The 23,116-nt window shown below is 45.4% G+C and overlaps 1 protein-coding gene across 1 annotated transcript in view; it reads right to left on the bottom strand.

Moving 5' to 3' along the window:
• KIAA1958 (KIAA1958 ortholog) overlaps positions 1 to 23,116 on the bottom strand; it is a 68,772-nt gene that overhangs the window by 30,985 nt on the left and 14,671 nt on the right. Inside the window, exon 2 of the mRNA XM_030470338.1 lies at positions 8,294 to 9,565. Coding sequence (XP_030326198.1) covers positions 8,294 to 9,452 — 1,159 coding nt within the window. The 5' untranslated portion in view covers positions 9,453 to 9,565. The remainder of the gene's footprint in view (positions 1 to 8,293; positions 9,566 to 23,116) is intronic.

The raw sequence follows: 23,116 nt of genomic DNA, 5'->3' as shown, positions 1-23,116 counted from the left end.
ATCTCTGACAGAAGCAACAACCCTAGTCACTTCATTGATAGGATTTTTTATTTTCCATCTCTATGTACCACTCTTTGTGTTCTGCATATTTGGTACATTTGGATTTGACATCTTTTTAGTGTATCCTCATGGAACTCCTTGCTCCTGTATTTATAGTGTTGGACCAGAGATATCTTGCTGCACTGTCTTGTTAATCCAAAGCACATCTTCACCCTCAGTCTTCAGGTGATAAGAATCATAGAATCATAGAATCGTAAGGGTTGGAAAGGACCTTAAGATCATCTAGTTCCAACCCCCCTGCCATGGGCAGGGACACCTTGCCCTAAACCACGTGGCTCAAGGCTCTGTCCAACCTGGCCTTGAACACCGCCAGGGATGGAGCATCCACAACCTCCCTGGGCAACCCATTCCAGTGCTTCACCACCCTCACTGTAAAGAACTTCTTCCTTATATCTAATCTAAACTTCCTCTGTTTAAGTTTGAACCCATTACCCCTTGTCCTACCACTACAGTCCCTAAGGAAGAGTCCCTCCCCAGCATCCTTGTAGACCCCCTTCAGATACTGGAAGGCTGCTATGAGGTCACCACGCAGCCTTCTCTTCTCCAGGCTGAACAGCCCCAACTTTCTCAGCCTGTCTTCATACAGGAGGTGCTCCAGCCCTCTTATCATCCTCGTGGCCCTCCTCTGGACTTGCTCCAACAGCTCCATGTCCTTTTTATGTTGAGGACACCAGAACTGTACGCAGTACTCCAAGTGAGGTCTCACGAGAGCAGAGTAGAGGGGCAGGATCACCTCCTTCGACCTGCTGGTCACGCTTCTTTTGATGCAGCCCAGGATACAGTTGGCTTTCTGGGCTGCAAGCGCACACTGAAGCCGGCTCATGTTAAGCTTCTCGTCAACCAACACCCCGAAGTCCTTTTCTGCAGGGCTGCTCTGAATCTCTTCTCTGCCCAGTCTGTAGCAGTGCCTGGGGTTGCCCCGACCCAGATGTAGGACCTTGCACTTGCCTTGGTTAAACTTCATAAGGTTGGCATCGGCCCACCTCACAAGCGTGTCAAGGTCCCTCTGGATGGCATCCCTTCCCTCCAGTGTATCAACCGAACCACACAGCTTGGTGTCGTCGGCAAACTTGCTGAGGGCGCACTCAATCCCACTGTCCATGTCACCGACAAAGATGTTGAACAGGACCGGTCCCAACACCGATCCCTGAGGGACACCACTCGTTACAGGTTTCCAACTGGACATCGAGCCATTTACCACAACTCTTTGCGTGCGGCCATCGAGCCAGTTTTTTATCCACCGAGTGGTCCATCTATCAAATTGATGTCTCTCCAATTTAGAGACAAGGATGTCATGTGGGACAGTGTCGAATGCTTTGCACAAGTCCAGGTAGATGACATCAACTGCTCTGCCGCTGTCCATCAGTTCCGTGGCTCCATCATAGAAGGCCACCAAATTGGTCAGGCAGGATTTCCCCTTAGTGAAGCCATGTTGGCTGTCACCAACCACCTCGTTGTTTTTCATGTGCCTTAGCATGTTTTCCAGGAGAAACTGTTCCAAGATTTTGCCAGGCACAGAGGTGAGGCTGACTGGTCTGTAGTTCCCCAGGTCTTCCACCTTCCCCTTCTTGAAAATGGGGGTTATATTACCCTTCTTCCAGTCATCGGGAACTTCACCTGACTGCCAGGATTTTTCGAATATGATGGACAGTGGCTTAGCAACTTCATTCGCCAGCTCCTTCAGGACCCGTGGATGGATTTCATCAGGTCCCATGGACTTGTGCACGTTCAGGTTCTTAAGATGGTCTCGAACCTGATCCTCTCCTACAGTGGGCCTAAGGTCTTCGTTCTCACAGTCCCTGCATTTACTTTCCAAGACTTGGGTTGTGTGGTCAGAGCATTTGGGTGAAGACTGAGGCAAAGAAGTCATTAAGAACCTCAGCCTTCTCCAAATCCATGGTAGCCAGTTCTCCTGATAGCTTCTGGAGAGGGCCTACATTGTCCCTAGCCTGTCTTTTATTTGCTACGTATCTATAGAATCCTTTCCTGTTATCTTTTACATCCCTTGCCAAACTTAATTCTAGCTGGGCCTTAGCTTTCCTAACCTGGTCCCTAGCTTCTCGGGCAATGTTCCTGTATTCTTCCCAGGCCGCCTGTCCTTGCTTCCACCTTCTATAAGCTTCTTTTTTCCCTCTAAGTTTCCTCAGCAGCTCCTTGTCCATCCATGGAGGTCTCCTGGCCCTCCTGCTGCACTTTCTTCTAGTCGGGATGCAACACTCTTGAGCACGTAGCAGGTGATCCTTGAATACCGACCAGCAGTCTTGGGCCCCCCTGCCCTCTAGGACTGTATCCCATGAAACCTTACTAAGGAGGCTCCTGAAGAGGCCAAAGTCTGCTTTCTTGAAGTCCAGGGCAGTGAGCTTGCTGCACGCTCTTCTCACCGTCCTGAGGATCTCAAACTCAACCATCTCGTGATCACTAGAGCCAAGGCTGCCCTGGAGCGTTACATTTCCAACCAGTCCCTCCCTGTTGGTGAGCACAAGGTCCAGCATGGCACCTCTCCTTGTCGGCTCCTCTACTGCTTGAAAGAGGAAGTTGTCTTCCACACAATCGAGGAACCTCCTGGATTGCTTGTGCCGGGCCGTACCGTCCCTCCAACAGATGTCAGGATGGTTGAAATCCCCCATGAGGACCAGGGCCTGCGAGCGTGAGGCTGCTCCTATCTGTCTGTAGAGCGCTTCATCCACGGAGTCCTCTTGATCAGGCGGCCTGTAACAGATCCCCACCGTAATGTCCCCCGTTGCTGTTTTCCCTTTGATCCTGACCCACAAACACTCTATTACCTCATCACCCATCCCCAGACAGAGTTCCATACTCTCCAGCCTATCACTGACATAGATAGCAACGCCCCCTCCCCGTCTGCCTGGCCTGTCTTTTCTAAACAGCCTATAACCTTCCATTCCGACATTCCAGTCATAGGAGCCATCCCACCATGTTTCTGTGATACCAATGACATCATATTCCCGTAGCCTTGCACACATCTCTAATTCCTCTTGCTTGTTCCCCATACTACGGGCGTTTGTATAGAGGCACCTTAGCCGAGCTCCAAATGAAGCCGACTCAATGGCTGGGGCAGCTGGAACATCTCTACATCGCTCCAAGCACTTATTACAGGTGCTGGCAACTGACCAGGAATGTTGGGATGGATCAATGCTCCCCTCCCCCAACACATCTAGTTTAAAGCTTTCCTGACCAGCCTGGCAAGCCTCCTACCAAAACAGCTCTTCCCCTTCTTTGTCAGACCAGCTCCACCAGCCTCCAGTAGATCTGGCCTCCCAAATGGAGCCCCATGTTCTAAATAGCCAAACCCCTGACTATGGCACCAGCTTTCTAACCATTTATTAACCTGCCAGACACGCCTAGCTTTTTTAAGGTCCTCCCCTTTGCCCTGGAGAATCGATGAAAAAACTATCTGAGCTCCAGAGCCCCTAACCACCTCTCCCAGGGCTCTGTAGTCCTTCTTAATGTCCTCCAGGCAACTGCTGTCTATATCTCTAGCACCCACATGGACCACTAGAAGGGGGTAATAGTCAGCAGGACTTACTAGAGCAGGCAGCCTCTCAGCAACATCCCTGATCCGAGCCCCCGGCAGGCAACACACCTCCCTCGAGACTGGATCAGGCCGGCAGATAAGCGCCTCTGTGCCTTTCAAAGTAGAGTCCCCTACTACTATGACCCTCCGCTTCTTCCTGGAGGCACCAGTAGCGATCCTCTTTACTGGTGCATCAGCAGGGTGCTCATTAGGTGTGGTGGATGCTTTCTCATTAGCCTCCTGCAGAACCGCGAAGCGGTTCTGGGTGGGGACATCAGATTTAGGAGGAAGCCCCTTGTCGTTAATTGTCCTCTTCCTCCTTTTTTTGTTCGTTTTTCTCGTGACTAATTCCCAGCTTCCTGGGAATTTCTTTCCTATACGAGCCCTCCTTCTTTCCTATACGAGCAATGCTGGACGTTTGCAGCCCCTGCGCAGTTTGAGCCTGGAGCAAGCAGCCCAGCTTCCTCTCAGCTTCCCTGGCATCTTTTAGCTCTCCAACAGCCTCCCGCAGCTCAGCCACCTGCTGCAGGAGGACCTCCACCAGAGCGCACCGACTGCAGCCCTGTCCATCGTGCACCCCCGCCTCACGAGACCAGTCGAGGCACTTCCTACACTCCGAGGTCTGCGCCGCAGCCTCCCCTCTCATCGGCTCTGTCTGGGTGCCTACGGTGGCCACCGCCGGGGCAGAGCTCCCACAGCGGGCCCTGCTCCTAAGGCGAGTGCTCACCATCCCGCTCGCCGCCCGCGCGAACTGCCGTGCCACGCCCTGTTTGCCCGCCCTGGTCGCCGCGCTCCTGGTCGCTCGCGCTCCCTGGGATGGGTTTTACCCACTGGGGGCTGGTGCCGTCACTCCTGGCGCCGCCCCCTGTGAGTCAGCTGCTCGCGTCAGCTGAGCTGCCGGCTCCTGGGCAAGTCCTGTCGAGGACTTGAGGCTCCCTCGGTCGCTCTTGCCGCTCCGAACTGAGGCTCCGGGACGCTGTGCTTCCCCCCGCTCCGGTGTTAAAGGCGTCCTCTCTGGAGATACTCACCTCGGCAAATAAGCGAGTATTCTTCATAAATGCTTCAGCAATTCTGCTTACAAAGTAAGCCTATCTCTCTGAGAATCGAAACTGCCTCTTCCACAGTAACCAATATCCTCCTCTGAGCCATAGTCATCCTCCATTTTTCTGCAATAACACCAAATCTTTTCCATTCACAGTTTCAGACATCCTAATGTCACTAATTTTTCTAGGCTGCACGTACTGCAACCTAAAGCATCATGTTTCTTACTCACTTTACATCTCCACTGATGTGACCTACCTTGCCCTCCTTTGCTGGTTCTTGGACATAAAAACCAGATCAAGTATTAGCAAAAGGAAAAGAAAAAAGAGGCTGTTCAGGAAGCAGAAAACGCAGAAATTCTCTGCTCTCCACTACTGCAAAAATTTCTGTCCTATCAGATGTAGATCCTCTCATTTTTTCCACAAGAAAAAAAAGACTAAACAGTACCTACATATATTCTTGAAGGCTTTTGCTAAGTGGTAAAGAACAATATGAACATTCACAGATGAACATCTGCTTCTTAGGGCTGAACTTTAACAAAAATAATTCAGTATATTTCACAAAGCTTAGCTGGAGACCTGGCACCAACAGAAATCAGTGTCTAACCTCACCCAATTGTCATTGGGATGCCACTTCACCTTTAAGACACAAAAATACCTTTGTAAAGTTCCTGCTTACACATTCAATTGGCACACTTTCATTAAAGAGAGTAAAAGAGGGAGGAAAAAAAAAAAGTTTGAAAGAGAAACTAGTCCAGAAGTATAATGTGGTTTGAACTGGTCTAAGCTAACACAACATCATCAAGATTTTTGATTTAATGGAGAATCTCACTCAAACTTTCATGACCTGCAAGATTACTATGCATGGAAACCATCAGCCATGTCTGATGTAAGGATATGTCACTTAAGCTAAAACTCAAAGTAATATGTCACGCTGGTTGGATCACACCATTTAATCATAACTTCTCATTTCAGGCCTTAGTCCTGCAAAAACATCATAAACATACAACCAGTTCTAACGGGACCAGGGGCAAGGCTTCACATATTATTTTAAAATTAAGCCACACTTCGTATGGGACAAGGCAGAATTTAAATCCCCTGCTTACTTTCAACTGCACCTTTGTTTGTTTGTTAAGCATCCACCGAGTCTATAAACTAACAAATGCTCCAGGCTCCTTAGTATAACTTCCTGCCTTTTTTTTTTTTTAAAACAGAAGAATTATACTCATCCTTGTTTCTATCTGTTCAGGACAGAAACATTTTTACACAGGATAAATAAACATCCTGTCATAGTTCATTATTGATCAAATTTTATATAACATGCACCACTTCCAGTACATTGCTCTTTGTTAAGAGACAACCTAACGAAATCACTGTACACGAGCAATCACTCTACACTAGTCTTTAATCAGACCTCCACATTTTATCTGCAAGAATCTGCTGTGCCGGGTTACACATCTGTAATAAATTCGCTTGCCAACATTGCCCACTTTTCCTTAACCTGAAGATATATTAATGCCAGCACTTCTTTCCCAAAGGAGCAGGCCTTATGGAAATTGGAGACTTTATTGATGTATCAAGTTTTAGTCATATGTCAGTCATTTTATCCTACTTAAAATGCAGCTACCTCTGAGTACAGTAACAGCATATTGCAACAACACTATACCAGGCTGAGGGAAAGAACCGTGTAACACTTTTTGAGAACACCACAAGAAATTTAAGTATTGACAACATAACTGACCAAGCTGGAATCTGGACAGCATGCTGAGATCTTCTAGCACATTGCAAGAAGTGCTAGGAGGCTTTGAGGGTTGATTTACACAGCGGGTGTAAACCCAAATGCATTCCCAGTTTGTCCTCACAATGAGACGCTAGACATGGACCTACTCTGCTCTGGAAACCATAAATGTGAAAATATGGCACTGCGTCCACTCTTGTGAGGTTTAACTCTAAGCAGTAATAACTGCTGACCTTGTTTGGCTTCTGAGGACCTGGCAAAAGCAGTTTGAAAGGGTTTGGGTTTTTTAATGCGTCTGTTGAAAGTAGATTACTCTCCCAGATAACATGCACCTACATGGACAACTTCTGCCTAGGTTTTTATTCCATTGTCCCAGCTTGCAAGTTTGAGACTAAGCAAGTTGCAGAGGCAGGTTGGTAGAAACCAGCTTGAATCTATAGAGCGGTGATACGCTATGAGCTCAGGAATGCAGAATAAATGGGTTTACCACACAATCTGGATTGACATCAGGCATGCCATATCTCTCATATGTAGCTGAGCAGAGTCAATTCTAAACCAGATGGGGTTTTGTAAGGAAATTTTCACAAGGGATGTTACATGACAGGACTACTGCAAAGCGACATCTCAAAGATGCAGACATGCAGACACGGGTCCCAAAGAATTTGCTTTGCTGTAACTAAGACAATTACCATCCTTTCTAATTTCTAATGATTAGTGAGGTTTTACTTAGCAAAACTGGGTATTTAACTTTGCCCGTTGTTTTATTTGACAATAAGATCTGCAGGCTCTGGCCACTTAATAGACTTAATAGTGTTCAAACAGGCTTCAGGGAGTCCAGGTTGAAGTAGCATCAAAGCTGTTAAAGTGACTGTTTCTAGTGCTTACAGTAGCTGCCACAAGGACTGCATATAGGCAGTTTTTGCCCCCCTTCACTGTTTGGCTTTAGTCTGTCTGACAGACACTCCTAGACTGCACCAGCAAGGGAGCAGATGGAGAACTTGCTCCTGCCCTGGCCTCCTCCCAGGATGGCACAACACACCAGCTGGAAGACGAAAGCCAGCACTGCGCGTGCTCAGATCCAGAGGGAGCTGGCAAATCCGCCCAAGAAACAGGTTTCTGCCCTCTCTAGAAGACCTGAGTTATTCTGCGCATCAGATAATCATTCAGCAGAAGTATACTGTTTTAACATGCTCTTTGTCTGATAATGTTGATCTGTTTGTGCCAATTCTCAGGGTAAAAAGTTTAAATGTTTAAATGATTAAAAAGGGTAAAAAGTTTAAATGTTATCAATATAATTGTTAAGGTTGCGGTTTTCCTTATCTCTGGAAGCTGCTCTGATTTACAGGTCAGGAAAACCATTCAACACTCTCCTCATGCCCTCCTTTGCCTCTCCAGGTCAAACATCACTCTTCTCACAGGGGGAGGAAACACCTGACCCCCGACTCCAGACTCCTGTTTCAGACCACTTCTCTACTTCATCGAAAGTGCACATGGCCATGTTTCATGTCCTCCTTGTCCCATGCACAAGGCAAAGCGGCTGCATGCCCTCTCCCATGACAGAACTGCACCCAAATTGGACCTATAAACCTGTCCTCAAAGAGCACTTTCCCTATGGCAGTGGTACACTTTCTCACAGGGATTGCTCCTAGACTTTGCTCAGTCGAGGTCTTCCAAATCCTCTTCCAAGTAAGGCGTCCCTGCCCATGGCAGGGGGGTTGGAAGTAGATGATCTAAAGGTCCTTTCCAACCTTGACTATTCTGTGATTCTATGACTGTTTCTCTATACACCGACTTATGAGCTGCAGGACCAGGGCACCCTTGTGCAAATGCAGCACCTTCTCCCTGTCCCCCTGCCTTCCCCCAAAGCCATGCCTGGGGGATCAGCCCCCAGAACTGCCCCTCAACTCCCACCCAGTGTCGTACCTGGCATCGACTGTGCTGCTGCCTCAGGAGTGGTGGTGGGAACGGCGGGGGGCTGCTGCTGGCTGGAGCTGACCTCGGGCTCGGCACTCACCGACGGCGAGCCGGCCACCTCGCCGCCTGGGGCCAGCTGCGGGGCGGGTGGGAGGGTGTCCTCAGCGGCCGGCAGCTCCTCCTGACCAGGCAGCTGCAGGGCTGACAGCGGGATGCTGATGGGCTTCCCGGAGGCGGCAGTGGCGGCGTTGGAGCTGGTGGCCGGCACCTGCAGGGCAGCCACGGGGCCACCGCCTGCCCCCCGTGCTGGGGAGGCCAGGGAGCCCCGGAGCGGCCTCTGTGCGACCAGCCGAGGTGGGCCGGGCGGGGAGGTGGAGGGGTGCTGTGGATCCGGGTCGGGGCCCGCCGCGGGCTGGGACAGGGCCCTGGCAGGGCCTAGGCAGGAGGGCCCCGGCTGGGGCTGAGGCTTGGGCTTGGACATCTGCGTCAGGGCCAGGGCCGGCCCGTCGGCGCCGGCGGTCAGCTCGGCGTTGGCCACTATGTAGTAGTCCTCCGGGAGCTCCTGCTTGATCTTCTTGAGGAGCACCTCACTGCCGCCCTCGTCGGCAGGCTGGGCCTGGGAAGCGGTGGGCCGGCTGGCAGCTGCACGCTTGCGGAGGCCGGTGGGGGCCCGCTGGGTGTGCGGCTCGAAGTCACTGTCCTCGTCGGTGACAGAGGACTCACAGACCATGTCGAAGAGGGTGGCCTCATCCTCATACTCCTCCACGGGCTCGCCCAGCTCCGACGGCTCACTGCAGTAGGAGAAGTCGCAGGAATCACGGGTGCGGGTGCAATCCAGCTTGGCCTTGCCCGGCCGGCCCGGGTAGTGCTCCAGGGGGCTGGCCTGCACTTCCGAGGACACCCCCAGCATGCTGGGGCTGTCCGAGTTGAAGCTGCGGCTGTCCTGGAAACAGACACGCTCCTGGGATCCAGCCCGGCATGTGGCAGCCAGGGGCCAGTGGTAGGCATGGCCGGCACTACAGCCCCACATGGCCGTCAGATTGCCATGGGAGCCCTCAGAGAGCAGGTGCTTGAGGTTGGGGATGAGGCTGCAAATGGTCCCATGGCTGTGGGCCCAGCTCACCAGTTTGGAGAGGTTTTCAGAGGAGGTGTGAAGGCAGTCCTCCATGGTACGGGATCAGCGGCGCCTTGCGACTTGGGAAGTCAGCCGAAGACGCGGTTCAGACCACAGGGTCCTGCCGCTCACAGTCCTGTGTTGCCAAGTTCATGCTTGCTGCTCGCCTGCAAACAGAGAGCAAAACCCCCCTCTTCAGCACTTCCAAAGCAAGATCACATTTGCACGGGCAAGTGAAACATTTGTAAGCTCAGCTAAACCCATTTCACTCATCTCATGTGCTCCAAAATACATTTCTCAGAAGAGTGTCTGCTTTTAAGTAGCCTAATTTCTCTTTCTGCCCACAAAAATCTGCCTTTAAACCCAAGGGAAGGAATGTCCCTGCAATACACAACTAAAATAAGATAAAATGACTTTTTAAACAAGGCAGCTCAGTATCAAAGGCGATATGATTTGAAGCTTAAATCTCTGACAAAATCTAAATGCAGCCCAAAACACTGTGATTGCATCCTCATACTTAGCAAGTGAAAAGTAAATAAAACCTTAAAAGACATCTTCAACACCAGTGTGGCAATCAAGCTCCAACTCAGACACTCCCTCTGCACCTGATGAAATTTTATGACATTTTAATCATTTATGCGCATTTCTCAAATGTATCAAATATCTCTTTTTCAACTAAATTTGAGAGGCAGGAAAATGAAGATCAGAAATTTTCATTTCAATATAAGGAAAAACCAATCAAGTTCACCCGTTGCTGTGCTATGCTGACAGTCATCACTTGTCCAACAGCTTAAGAAAAGCTTAAGGGATGTGTAAGGTTTAAGTCATAATTAACCTTCCTTAAACTCTGAGAGTTAACCTTTTGCTTTTTATCATATTGTTTATTTTCCTGGATCTAAATAGTGAATTCTGTTCAAGAGAAACATTTGCCACTTTCACCAGAACTATCTGGAAATTTGCAGCACAAGGCATGGAACTCTGGGGTCAAAGCCATGAATCCTACAATGTTTCAGGTCAAACATGAAAATAGAAAACCTTGCAGATGTTCATCTTTTCCTGCCAGAAACTGCTTCCTGCCCACATTGTACCACTACATTCCAGGCAAGGTCACATCCCTCACAAGACTGCAAGTCCTCAACTTCTCAGGACTTCAGCACTAGGACTTTGTAGAAACAACTTACAGTTGTTTCTCTGATCCACAAAAATTTAAGGTTGCAGTGGGAATGCTCAGTTGGCCTCTTGTAGCGGCTCTAAATCATCCGTTACTGTAGGAGCTTGTTCACAGGAACATTTGTTGTTAATTATTTTCTAACTTTTATTTTGCTTTTAAAGTTCTGTATGCTGCACACTTCCACATTTCAGCTGCAGTAAATGCCCATTTTACTGTTATCCAGGCATTTTATTAGTTAAATACTGCAATAATGATTTTTCCTTTTTTTTTTTTTTTTTTTTACCACAACCAAATGAGATATAATTAGTCAAATGTCTGTAAAATCCTAGAGCATTGAGAAAGACAGCACAGATCAGTTTTCTGACAGGTGCCACTACTGGGATATTGGACCCCTCAGCAGTCCATTTCTGAGGGGGGAAATTGCTACCTCCTACTGCAAAGACTAGGGGAGAAATAGAAGAAAGTAAACTGTGAAGGTCTAGCTGACTTCAGTAGGTCCAGGAAACTCAGATGCCAGCGGTTTGTAGGAAAGTCAATGCTTCACAGATGGATCCCAACACATAGCCCTCACCCAGGGTCTTCAGACTGGACAGTCTCTCTTTCTTAACACTGTTGTCTTACTTTTAGAAATTAAGGTTATTTGAGTTGCTGGAGAAGATCAATAATAAAAAAGCTCGAACAACTCAAAATTTCAGGGTTGCTGGGCATAGGATGGGCTGAGAATGTTTTGAAGTTACTGCTCAGCTGAACGTAACTGGGAACTTTTGCTCATTTCTGCGGGTCTTTTGGAGGCTCTCCCTAAAATCCCTCCTGTGCTTTGTAAACATGACCTGCAAGACTCAGAGCTCCCATTGTTCTCATCTCACTTGCATTTTCATATAGGTAGAAAAGCCCTTTATATTTTTCCCAACTGAAATATAGCATTCATGTCAACGTTACACCTCATTTTGTTCCCTGTCCTCTTCTACACAAGCATTTTGAGATGCAAAATGAACAATGTCATGGCTCGAAAAGACAGCGGCATGGTGGCTAACAGCCTCTGGCTTTCCCTGAAATCAATACAAATACTGCCTGCCTACTTATTTGCTCTGCAAAGTCGCCTGCCAGCTAGCTGCAGATAACCATGTTTGCTCTGTGCCAAGGAAGCTGAGCAGGCTGTGTTTCAATGCTTTTGCAGCCTGCATATCCCTGCCCACACACTCTCATCTACCAGGCAAAGGGTGGCCTGTGCAAATCAAAACCAGAGACAGAATGGACAACTTACACCTACAATTCCCTTCAAGAGGTTTGCCAGTGGTCTTCCCTCCCTACCCAGGTGCTGTGCCTCACTGGTGGGGTTAAGAATGGAGCTAGAATGGGAATTTCTAGATATTTTACAAACAACAAGGTATTTTCCCAACATCTTTGAAATTAGGCGGGACATGTAAGGAAGTCCTGAATAATGGATGAACAGGAAGTTGTACACCATTAGGAAAAAGTGTTAAAATGGTGTAAGATTCAAGCTTGGTTTTGCAGTAGCTCAAGCCAGGGTGCATGCACAGGGAACAACTGCTACAGTAACTCAAATTCCGGCTTTTATTATTGCCCACATGAAACCCCAATAATGGTACATATCTCACAGAAACGTCTGCAACACAAAGCTCCTTGCGTGACTGGTGCCTCTGCGTAGTACAATAAATGCAGTAGGTCCCCACCTTACAAGCCTTTTAGGCGCTGTAGAAGGCTACCCTTTTCCAACATACTCTTTTTAAGCATCTCAGAGTTGTTTGTTGCATTTATTTATTTTTTTAATCCTTTTTAAAAAAACTGTTGATGTTGACAGGGATCAAAACCCTCAGGGCACTGACATTCCTCCTGACTGGTATATTCAAAGATACAGACTTACAATGCTCCCTGCCACAGAAGAAACACCAAAAGATGTGAGGAGTAACACCATACTCACGGTGAAGGGGAAAGCAGGGAGAACTATAGTCAGGGCTATAGTCAGAAGCTACATCAGTGCAAACCCATGAGAAAGCATAGAACTGCTCAATTGCTGCATGACCAGGGATGTATCTTGGGAAGATAGAAAGCCCTATTTGGCTGAAGAACCCTTTTCCCCACAGGGAAATGAGATCAGGCCAACTGCCATGGTCTATATTGTTTGTGCAGAGCTAAAAATCCAAATACATCCGTTATTCAGAAGCAATGTGTCTTTGGTTCACCAACTGCTGCAGAAGTTGGCAATGGCACTTTGGCAGGGAGGGATTCTGTAGAAAGCACAACAAACACATCATTATCTACCTGGTTTCCTGTCTGCTCAGTCAGACAGCATGCTGCTGGCTGACAGTCTGCTCTTGTTTGCTAAATCACATTTTAAAGATTATATAAGTCCTTCATTCAGACTGGCAAGGTTCAGTAAGATGACTCATGCTTAATAACCTGCTAACATGTATACAGTAGCTGGCAAAAACCACACTTTAGCTCCAGTGTGAATAACAGTGGTATTTTAACTGCATTACAGATGGCAAAGCCTTAACCTTCCACAGCACTTTTCTTCAGTCCAGAGCCTAACGATATCTAATTCAGAGCGAAGCATGTCTAGGTGCTGGAAATACACAGGAGCTATCTGGACCCTAAATTAAGAATCCAATTTGATGGCTTGTTTAGCTTTTACAACCTCATTTACAGCATGTCAGTGTAGTGACTAATATGTACAGAATAAGTGCTATGCCAGAAAGCATTATTGTTGCAAAACCATTCCTTGAGATCTGTAATGCATTAACTGGACAACATTTGATTTGGGAAAAGGAATTTTCTGTATCCAGAACCAGGGTTTTGCCATAGGAGATCTACTTGGTGACTTTTAAAGAGCATCCCTTTTCCATGTTCTAGGATGAGACTTGGCTTAGCTAGTTTCATGCCGACAAAATTCTTCCTGGTTTTACACACAGCAATAGGAACAGACCCTTTGTTATGAGCCAGAGGAGAAACATGAGCAACAGCAGTTGGTAGCTGTGGCCACCCTTTCCTATATCCCATGAAAAGAATGAACAAACACCAGTGGGGAGCAAAGACCCAGCTAACTCAACCACCTCCTGTCCTTTCTCTCCTTCTGGATGAGAGTGTTGCAGTGGAGTTTTGGTTAGGACTTCATGGGAAGTTTTTCAGGACAAGCAGGGAAATCTCTGATATGGCTCCCCTGGAAAGGAGGCAGCAGAGGTGAGGATGCAGGGAAAGAGCTGAATGCAAAAAACTGGGATGAAGCAGAGGTGTGCAGTGGGAAGTGGGTGTACTGAGGTCCCCACAATATTCTGCTGCAGCCCCTTAGGCCCCACTAGCCATCAATCCAGGATCACAGGCAGAATTTCTCCTTCCCAAAGGAAGAGGCTTAAGCAGACTCAGCAGAGCTGCTGCCTCCCCCATATAGTACTCTCCAAATGCAGAGACCCCAGCCATGCAAGAGAGCATCCAAAATCATGCCACTGCTGGTTACCTTCCCTGCCACATCTTATGAGGGGACTGCTACTAACAGTGGAGTTAAAGCTCAGCTTCTTTGCCCCAGTGTTTTGATTTCTTCACTGATATTACTAAGGTCATCAACCTAACAAAGGACTAGGATGGACAACCACATTCAAAACAGGCTAGCAAACTGGAAGGACCAGGAATAGGTCAGTCCATTTTCTCTAGTTTTAGATTTTGGGAGTACAAAACTTCTATGCCAACTGAAAGGAGGTGATCCTGCCCCTCTACTCTGCTCTCGTGAGACCCCACATGGAGTATTGTGTGCAGTTCTGGTGTCCTCAGCATAAGAAGGACATGGAGCTGTTGGAGCAAGTCCAGAGGAGGGCCACGAGGATGATAAGGGGGCTGGAGCACCTCCCGTATGAAGACAGGCTGAGAAAGTTGGGGCTGTTCAGCCTGGAGAAGAGAAGCTGCGTGGAGACCTCATAGCAGCCTTCCAGTATCTGAAAGGGGCCTACAAGGATGCCAAAGGGGGACTCTTCATTAGGGACTGTAGTGACAGGACAAGGAGTAATGAGTTCAAACTTAAACAGGGGAAGTTTAGATTAGATATAAGGAAGAAGTTCTTTACTGTGAGGGTGGTGAGGCACTGGAACAGGTTGCCCAAGGAAGTTGTGAATGCTCCATCCCTGGCAGTGTTCAAGGCCGGGTTGGACGGAGTCTTGGTTGACATGGTTTAGTGTGAGGTGCCCCTGCCCATGGCAGGGGGGTTGGAACTAGATGATCTTAAGGTCCTTTCCAACCCAAACCATTCTGTGATTCTATGAGTCTATGAAATATTACTGAATTTACTTTCTGCCTGAAAGAAAGACTGTGAAGCAGAAGAAGCAGATGGAGAGAAAAAAAGAGTGTAAAAAATAATGACATCTTATAGGCAAAGTATGAATCCACTAGGTCTTCCGCTTTACCATGGGGAAAAGGGGCAAACCTCCATTTCTGATACAAACTGCACATGATCCTCTTTAGTTAGGAAAACATGTTCTTAATTGAATGTCTCTCCAGGAAACAAAAGGTATAAATTGCAGAGGAAAGGATCACAAATTCTGGCAAGTTCTGCAAGCCTGGGAGATCGTTTGGCAATGTCATGTATGCTTAAACTAGCTATGCTCATTTGTCCATTTCCTTATCTCTTTTGTAGGTTTCCAGCTGGAAATACTTTGCCTATAAGATGTCATTATTTTCTACACTCTTTCAAGGGAAAAACAACTTCTCGCTTTAATGAAATCACTGACTATTTCCAAATTATGAGAGCTTATACTATTTGTTTATATTTCTAGCTCTGTAAAAACTGATTTAGAAATAAAAAGGGACATACAGTAGGAACAAAACAAAACCTTCATGTGAATTTTCCACCTTCAGAATTCTAAGCTCATCCCAAATTTTACATCAATTCAATCATTTGTTTGTAGCAAGTGCGTTCCCTTTTGTGTGTCTCAGAGATTCTGCGCTTTTATCCTGGGCTTTCTGAAGTCAGTAGGAGCTCTGCTGTTCAATAAGCAGGCCAGGGCTCCTCTCACAATGAATCACAACTACCATTGCTATCACCAATGAACAGCACCAAGAATGGGGGTGCAGGGGGAAGTAGGAAATAAAAATAAGCACGCACCTTTCTAGGCAAGAGGTGCTGTTCTCCGTTCAGAAAAATCTCATGGTTGTCTGTCACACTTGCTACATGAGACCACAGCTCCTCCTCAGCTGATGGGTAGTCTTCAAGGGAAGACACTCACAGTGCCAACTGTGGCATGCTTTCAACTGCAGCTGTCATCACAGCAAGCCTGAGGAAAGCGGCAAAACCTGTTTGCCGGTGAAATGCGTTCAATTGGCTGAGAAAGAAAAGGATTTGGCTGGGACAGTGTCTGGGAGTTCCCCTGCCGTTTCACATGGAAGACTTACACAGGATTATGAGCCTCCCAAGAGCCTGCCTCATTCACAAAATGAAAAGACCTATCCATTGACAGCAGAATGGACTGAGGAACAGTTTGGGGGCTCAATCCTTAATCCAAATGTCATGCTACAAGCACCACTGCTCCTATTTTTGCATTTTTAACTCAGCACCCACCCAACAGGAGCTTTGTGAGCCTTGCTTTTCACAGCATTCACAGAGGGACCAGAAAAGCACCAAGAGGAGAAGCAGGTGAAAAGGAGCAGAAGAAATGGTACGTGAAATCTGACTGATCTGAGCAGGATCTAGCCATCTAAGAATCTCTCTTCTGATCCAAATGCTAATGTCTCAATTTAAGCTTCCTCAGACTGACTTGTTTCTCTCTCCATTCCACCCAGCTCACTGTGACTCTCCTGATAACTACTCAGACATGTTAATTCATTAACATGAATCCTCTACCAAGGCACTCCCTGTGCTCGTGCTTCTCAGGCCTGAGCTTCGGTCCTCAGGAATAGAGGCCTGATTTGGTTGTCCTGATTTACAGTAAGTAGGATTATCACAGAACAGTATAGAAATGCATGGGACCACTTCTTGCTGAGGAGGGATCTTCCTTCCAAGAAACATTTTGGAAAAGGAAGTTGTTGTGGTTTAAACTTGGGCACTAATCCAGCCTCTCCTCACTGGCACAGCATGAGAGACTGCAAAGTCCTTCATCAGGATAAGCACTACTGAGCAACAACTAAAACATCGGTGTGTTATCAGCATTGTTCTCAGACTAAAGCCAAAACACAGCACTGTATCAGATACTAGGAAGGAAAAAAACAACTGTTACAGCTGAAGCCAGGACAGAAGTGAGCTTTCTACAGTTCATGGATCTATCTGCAAAGTTGCTAAGCACCTCCAACTCCAGAGAAGTCAAAGCACTTACCTTGCATCTTCCTTGCATACCCCATAAAGGACATGTTCTGCCATGCTCTTCCCAGAAGTTCTGTAGCACTAAGGTAATCCTGTAAAACATTAACTCTCCACACTGCTTACAACTGAGCAGTGTACAGCTGAACGCAGAAAAGATTTTAGGATTTTGAGAACACTGAATAGTGTAAACATAGTTATAGTGCTTTGTAAGTCATGTGTAAGTATGCAGGCTCTGCTCAAACACAGTTACAGAGGTGTGTTACAGCTCTGGAAAACAGCCATTTTGAATTGTTTGGTTTCTGGTCCAGGCTCAGATTTTACCCAGGAATTCCCAACAGGTCATGAGAGCCTTAAGCCACACCTGTAGCCCTCAGAGTGGGGCTGAAGCATGGTAAGGGGGTCAAGCCTCCAAGAAACAAGGATAAGACCTCTTGCTCCATTTCTCTCAATCCAACATGTCTTATAAGTGCTAGAAACTCTTACCTCCACTTTCAATGACTGCAGGCTATGCTTCGTACAGGAGCTGGCATCCTCACTCACAGCAAGCTATGGGGGGGGTGGGGTGACAAAAGCAATATGGCTTTCCAGAGCAAACACAGCATATCCCTGGTTTGCTTTTGCCAGAACTGGGTCTTGCAATAACCAAGCAGGGAGTCTCTGGTACCTCTAGTACTCAGTGAGGAGCCTCTGGTATAAAAGCTGTTCTGGGAGAGGAGGCGGATATGACAGTGACAGGGAACTGTGCATCCAGCCAACACCTTAATGGCTACAGCTCTGCTGTAACAGTGCCAGGGTAAAGAGCCAATATTCACAGCACCTCTCTGAGCCTTGTCAGTATGACTGCTCACAGCAACGTCAGCACAAGTGTGATGCTGACACTAATGTACAGTGCTATACCATGCAACCAACCAGACAGTTCAGAGGGGTACCTGAGAAGATGCCTGTGCACTGTGATGAATAAAACATGGCAGGGAGTTTTTAAATCAATCTTGGCCATCTTTTATTTTAGTAGATCTGTAGTCAGCAAAGGACATTTTAAAAGAAAGAACACATTTTCTGGTAAATAATTTCTGAAAAGTATTTCAACAATAAGATTTAAATGTGTGGAGTGTAAGCTTTTACTTAGCTACCAGGGAGCTTATATATCATGGCTTGCTTATTTTGTGGTGTTCATTAAAATTTGTTCCAAAATTGCATCTTTCTTCACACCATTTCTCAGGGTAAGCTGAATATAAAAACACACCATATCAGACACTAGCATTTGCCTTAGCTTGCAGTTCACAATCATTCTTTAATGGAGAAATCGCACCACACACTCGGAAAATCTTTAAAATACATAATTTTCTGAGTTTACAATGAAGTGTGTGTGCCCTCTCCCATTTCAGAATTACAATGAGAAGAATGAAGCACACACAGCCTGAAGGCAAGATGTTTTCCCTGGTCTTTCATTTTTGTAGAAATTGTATTAAGAGAAAGTCTCCACATAATTTACTAGAAAGAAAACAGGAATATTAAGGTCGACTTGCACACAAATTATGAAGACCAAACTCTCCCATCTTCTTTAGCGGAAAACCAATGCCGTGAGTTCCAGCCCAGACAACTTAACTATACCATGCTATTCCTCACAAGCAAATGCAAGCTGCTTCTCTGATGAATGACTTTACTGTGCCAAATTCAGTTTTGTATTTTTTATTTGTAGGATTTCTCTCACTTCAGGGCTTTTCTAAATTAAGGGAAATTGGAATAATGCAACTGTGGCAATATTGAAAACATGCATAATTTGGCTAAATAGTGCCAGTGAAATCACACTATTAACCATCTACACAAAACAGAGGGGTTGTTTTTCGTAGAAGATTAGAACAAGCACAGCAACTTGGCATTTCTGTGTGAGGATGAAATTTCACTTTCTATACTAGAATGTATGGATTTAGGTTTTCTTTTTTTTTCTTTTGATTCTAAATGATTTTCCAAGAACTTAATTCTCAGCAAGAAAAACATTCTGGAACTATCTTTACAGTGCTCTTCTTGAAGTATCAACAACTATCTTTATCATTAAACTGGTATCGGACTGAAGTCTGCTTTTTAAGATCTTAAAAAAAAAAACAAAAAACAAAAAACCCAACCAACCAACAACCACAAAACAACAACAACAACAAAAAAATCTTGGAAAAAAGAATTGCAAGAAAAATATACTTGAAAACATACACGAAACAAAGAAATCAGATTATTCCATGGACAGGTTTATATCCAGCTGTGCATAACAGATCACGTGCAGCTGAGTCCCTAATAAAGTTCCTAGACAAGACTTCAACATGATATAGAAAAAACAGTAATAAGAACACTGCCCCAGAGATGAGCCAGCAAGGATTTGCATGCAAAAATAAGCCAGTCAGAAATACTGGGTAACATCCCGTAGTCAACAGCCAGTGGATAAAAAAAACTAAAAACACTTCACCCAACTATGCACTGATTTTTCTATTATCCCTAGAAACATCCCTAGGTGTGCGCCTCTAACATAATATAACTGATCAATTCAGCTTACCCTAAAATTTAAATCAAGGTTTAAAACAGATGATTACATTTTAAGATTACTGAGCTGGGTTCCCTGAAAGTGGCCAAAGAGATCGAAGCCTGATGATGCTGTACCTCTATACAGGTAAGAGTTGGTAGCAACCCCACGGGGCAAGCAGCCTGACCTGCTGTTGCTCTGATGGAGAAAGCAGGGAGCAGGCCACGGTGCAATGCAGAGATCTGAGGGACAGAGCCTACCCAGGCCTACAGAAGCTTAAACATATGTACACAGAAAAGGTGCCTTTGACTTTGGCTGGCTCAGTCAACCCAGGCCCCAGTTCTCAGAGGCATTTATGTAATCAAAAGGATGGATAGACACTGAGTGGGATTTTCAGAGGTCTCTGTAGGCATGTAAACATATATAAAATCTGACCCCAAGTGCCTAAAAACCTGACATAGCTTTAGCCAGGCAAGTTCCAAAGCTTTGGCCAAAAGAGCTAAATTTGTGTTCTTAAGCAAGCACACTTCTTGTTAACATCAGTGCAAGATTTGGCATGTACAACATGGAGATTTTGGGATGGTGCATGATTAAGAAACAGAGAAAGCCCAGCATATTCGTTTTACATACACAAGCACTGGCGGCTGACAGACAGAAGACAACTTTGGAAGAAGAGGTCTATCTGTCATGAAGGATACTCAAGAGTCTCAAGAACCCTCACTTACTTCCTCTTGAATATTCAAAACCAAAAATGCAGCCTTTGGACCACAGCAGTTCAGAGCAACATGCTACTTAGACTGCTGAATGCTTGGCAGAGCAAGTGAAAATAAGACTGTATATCATGGGACCAGTAAAATGGAAGTGGGTGAATGAGGAAAATCGTGACTATATTGTTGCATATATTGTTACACTGTTTTACTCTGCATCTTCATTAAAGTCTGTTCTTGCTATGCTTCATTAGCACTGGATTTACTGCACCAAATAGATGAAGCAATTCTTTCCAAAATTACTCATTTCTGCTTATCCTGGTTCACTTCATGATTAGAATGAGAAATGCCCCTAAACAAGATGCATCCTAGTAAGAACAGATGAGTAGAAGTAATTACAAACAGAACAATAATTTATTTTAAGGTACACACTTCAAAAACACATGACTAACCTCCTTCAAGAAATATATCCAGATAAGCTTCTTTGCCCCTCCAAACGTAACAGACAAAAAACCCTAAAAAATATAAATCTTTCCATCTGTGGTACTCCAGACTTTCTCTTCTCTTGCCAATTAGAAGACAGATAATAAACCAAAATATTTCTTAAAACACAGTAGGTTTCAAAGATACCAGAAGATACTTTACTATATCAACTTGACAGTGTTTCCAACTAATTCTTTCTTGTGGTTGCATTTATTCCAGCCTTTGAATAAAGCTAGTAGAAAACATACAGCCATTGCTCATTCAAAAAAAAAAAAAAAAAAAAAAGAAAGAAAAAAGAAACCTTTATCCCTTAAATACGAGCAAAAGTGTCATACCTTATAGTGATTCCAGGGACATTGATATCAATATCTGATTTCTTCTAACTCCACCCAGATATGAATAACCTATTAGCAATTAATAACAAACGCTGGAAAACATGCCAAGAATAACTGAAGATCACAATCTAGGTAACAAAGCTTTCTAACATCTGTAATTACTAATCTAATTCTTGTAAACATTTTCTGCAAGGTCATGCACACATTAGATACCCATTTGTCCAACTATAGCAAGGAGTGTATTTGCATTTGAAGCCAGGGAAGTCTCTTTCACATAACTGTTCATCCAGATTCAGAAGATATCTGGACGTGTTGTTTGAAGGAATAAAGCAGAACCTAGAAGAGCTATTTTGGCATTATACTGAGGAATGACACAGGGTTTTAATGTAGAAATAAGAATCCAAACAAAAAGAAGAAAGGGTGGAAAAGAACATGCTGACATTAATACATGGACTAAATGTACTGAACTGCCCTGACCAGCTTTCTGATGAATTTCTGGAATTTCTGATGATGTTTTTCCAAAAGGACTTCTTTGACAATGTGCTTGGACAGCTTCATCTCCTCTTCTCTCAGAACGAGCTGCTCCAGTCAGAGCTGCTGATTATTTATTATTATGGTGAATCCAAAACAAAACAAAGAATCTGTATTGTGTATTCTTGTATTAATGCTTTGCACCATTCTTTAGGTGTCTGCAAACATGGCTGGCTTCTTCCAACTGGAAACTGTTACCAGTGAGAAAGAGTTGGTGGGGGCACAGTGAAAATTACTACCACCAAAAAAAAGTGATGTTGTGGGCACCTCTCTCTGGATAGCACTTATTCTGACTTTGCCAAGGTAAGATGTCCTTCCACTCTGCTGCAATACCCATACTCAATGATGGAGCAACCCAATAGAGAAGCTGGAGGGGCAATATACGCTGCATTACACCAGATCTAAGCCTTTAGCTCATTTGCACCCCTGCTTTGCACTGACAGCATTTCACCTTTAGCTGCATGCATCTCAAGAGCTATTGTGCCACGTGCAAGACATGAAAAGAAGATCCACCAGATCTGAGGGGCAGTCCTTGTGTGTGTGTGTCCCCACTTCCACCCGCCCAATTGAAACTAAAAGGTTCATGCTGGGACCAAAGAGAAGTGAGACAAAAGAGAGTGCAGATTGAGTACTATCACTGAAATCACTGAAAAAGTGACCCTGCTATGTTCAGCTTTCTCATCCTACTGATGCTGCCAGCTCAGTATAAGGTTTCAATAGCATTTGTCTCCTGAGATTACATTGAAGGGTCAGAGCGAGCTGGCACCTCCAGCCAGGGTCCCACTACATGTACAAAGCCAGTAGTGATGCTGCAAATCAGCCCTTAGCAAAGCAGCCACATACCCAGGGACTTTGCTGGTGTGCCAAATGGAAGGGCACATTTCACTTACTGTCCTGCGGGGGCACAACATGACCCTGTCCTATCCTGTAGTGATAAGAAAAGAAATGCTGCCACACCCAACAGATGAACAGAATTCTGCGGAACAGACAAGTCATTTTCCTTACCTACAACAGCGACAAGCTGATCTTGCTACAATCACCTTTTCAAACTTAATTATTTCCTTAGAATAGACATGCACGTGCTGAAATGCTGCTTCTAATGGGTCACGAATGCTATTACTTCTGCAACCATGCCAGTTTGTAACCAAATTACAACGTCCAATGTCCATGAAAACAATGGCACTGAAACAAAACACCCAAAAGCTTTACATAACACGGAGGACATCTGAGAAGTTCTGGCATCCCAAATTACATTGGCAAAGAGCAGGCTCCACATGACCAGCTTCATAAAGCCCAGCAGCCGGAGAACATAAAACTAGCAGCTCTTTTCCGCCTTTAAATGTCTTTTATGTCACCGCTATTAGACCAGTTAAAAACAAAGTATGGCCTTTAGTTCAGCCCTCAGCGGTGTGGCCACCTTCATTAAAGTCAGGTTGCATTTTAAGCTTCACCAACATCTCGCTACAGTGGAATCCAAAGCAAGCAAAATACTTATGGATGTCAGGGGAAATTTAACCTACTTAACATCTGCCAGACTGGAACAAATCGACCTAGGAATATTTCTAAAACATAACAATAAACAAAGCCTCAAACAGCATTTTAAAAGGCTTGTGTTTAGAATAGCTGTGCAGCACAAGAATAAATCTGCCAAAGACAAAAGAGAAAGAAATTAAAATCTCCT

This window comes from Strigops habroptila, chromosome Z (genome assembly GCF_004027225.2).
Source record: "Strigops habroptila isolate Jane chromosome Z, bStrHab1.2.pri, whole genome shotgun sequence".
In the NCBI taxonomy this organism is placed as follows: domain Eukaryota; kingdom Metazoa; phylum Chordata; class Aves; order Psittaciformes; family Psittacidae; genus Strigops; species Strigops habroptila.
This window is presented reverse-complemented; position numbering and strand designations above follow the sequence as displayed.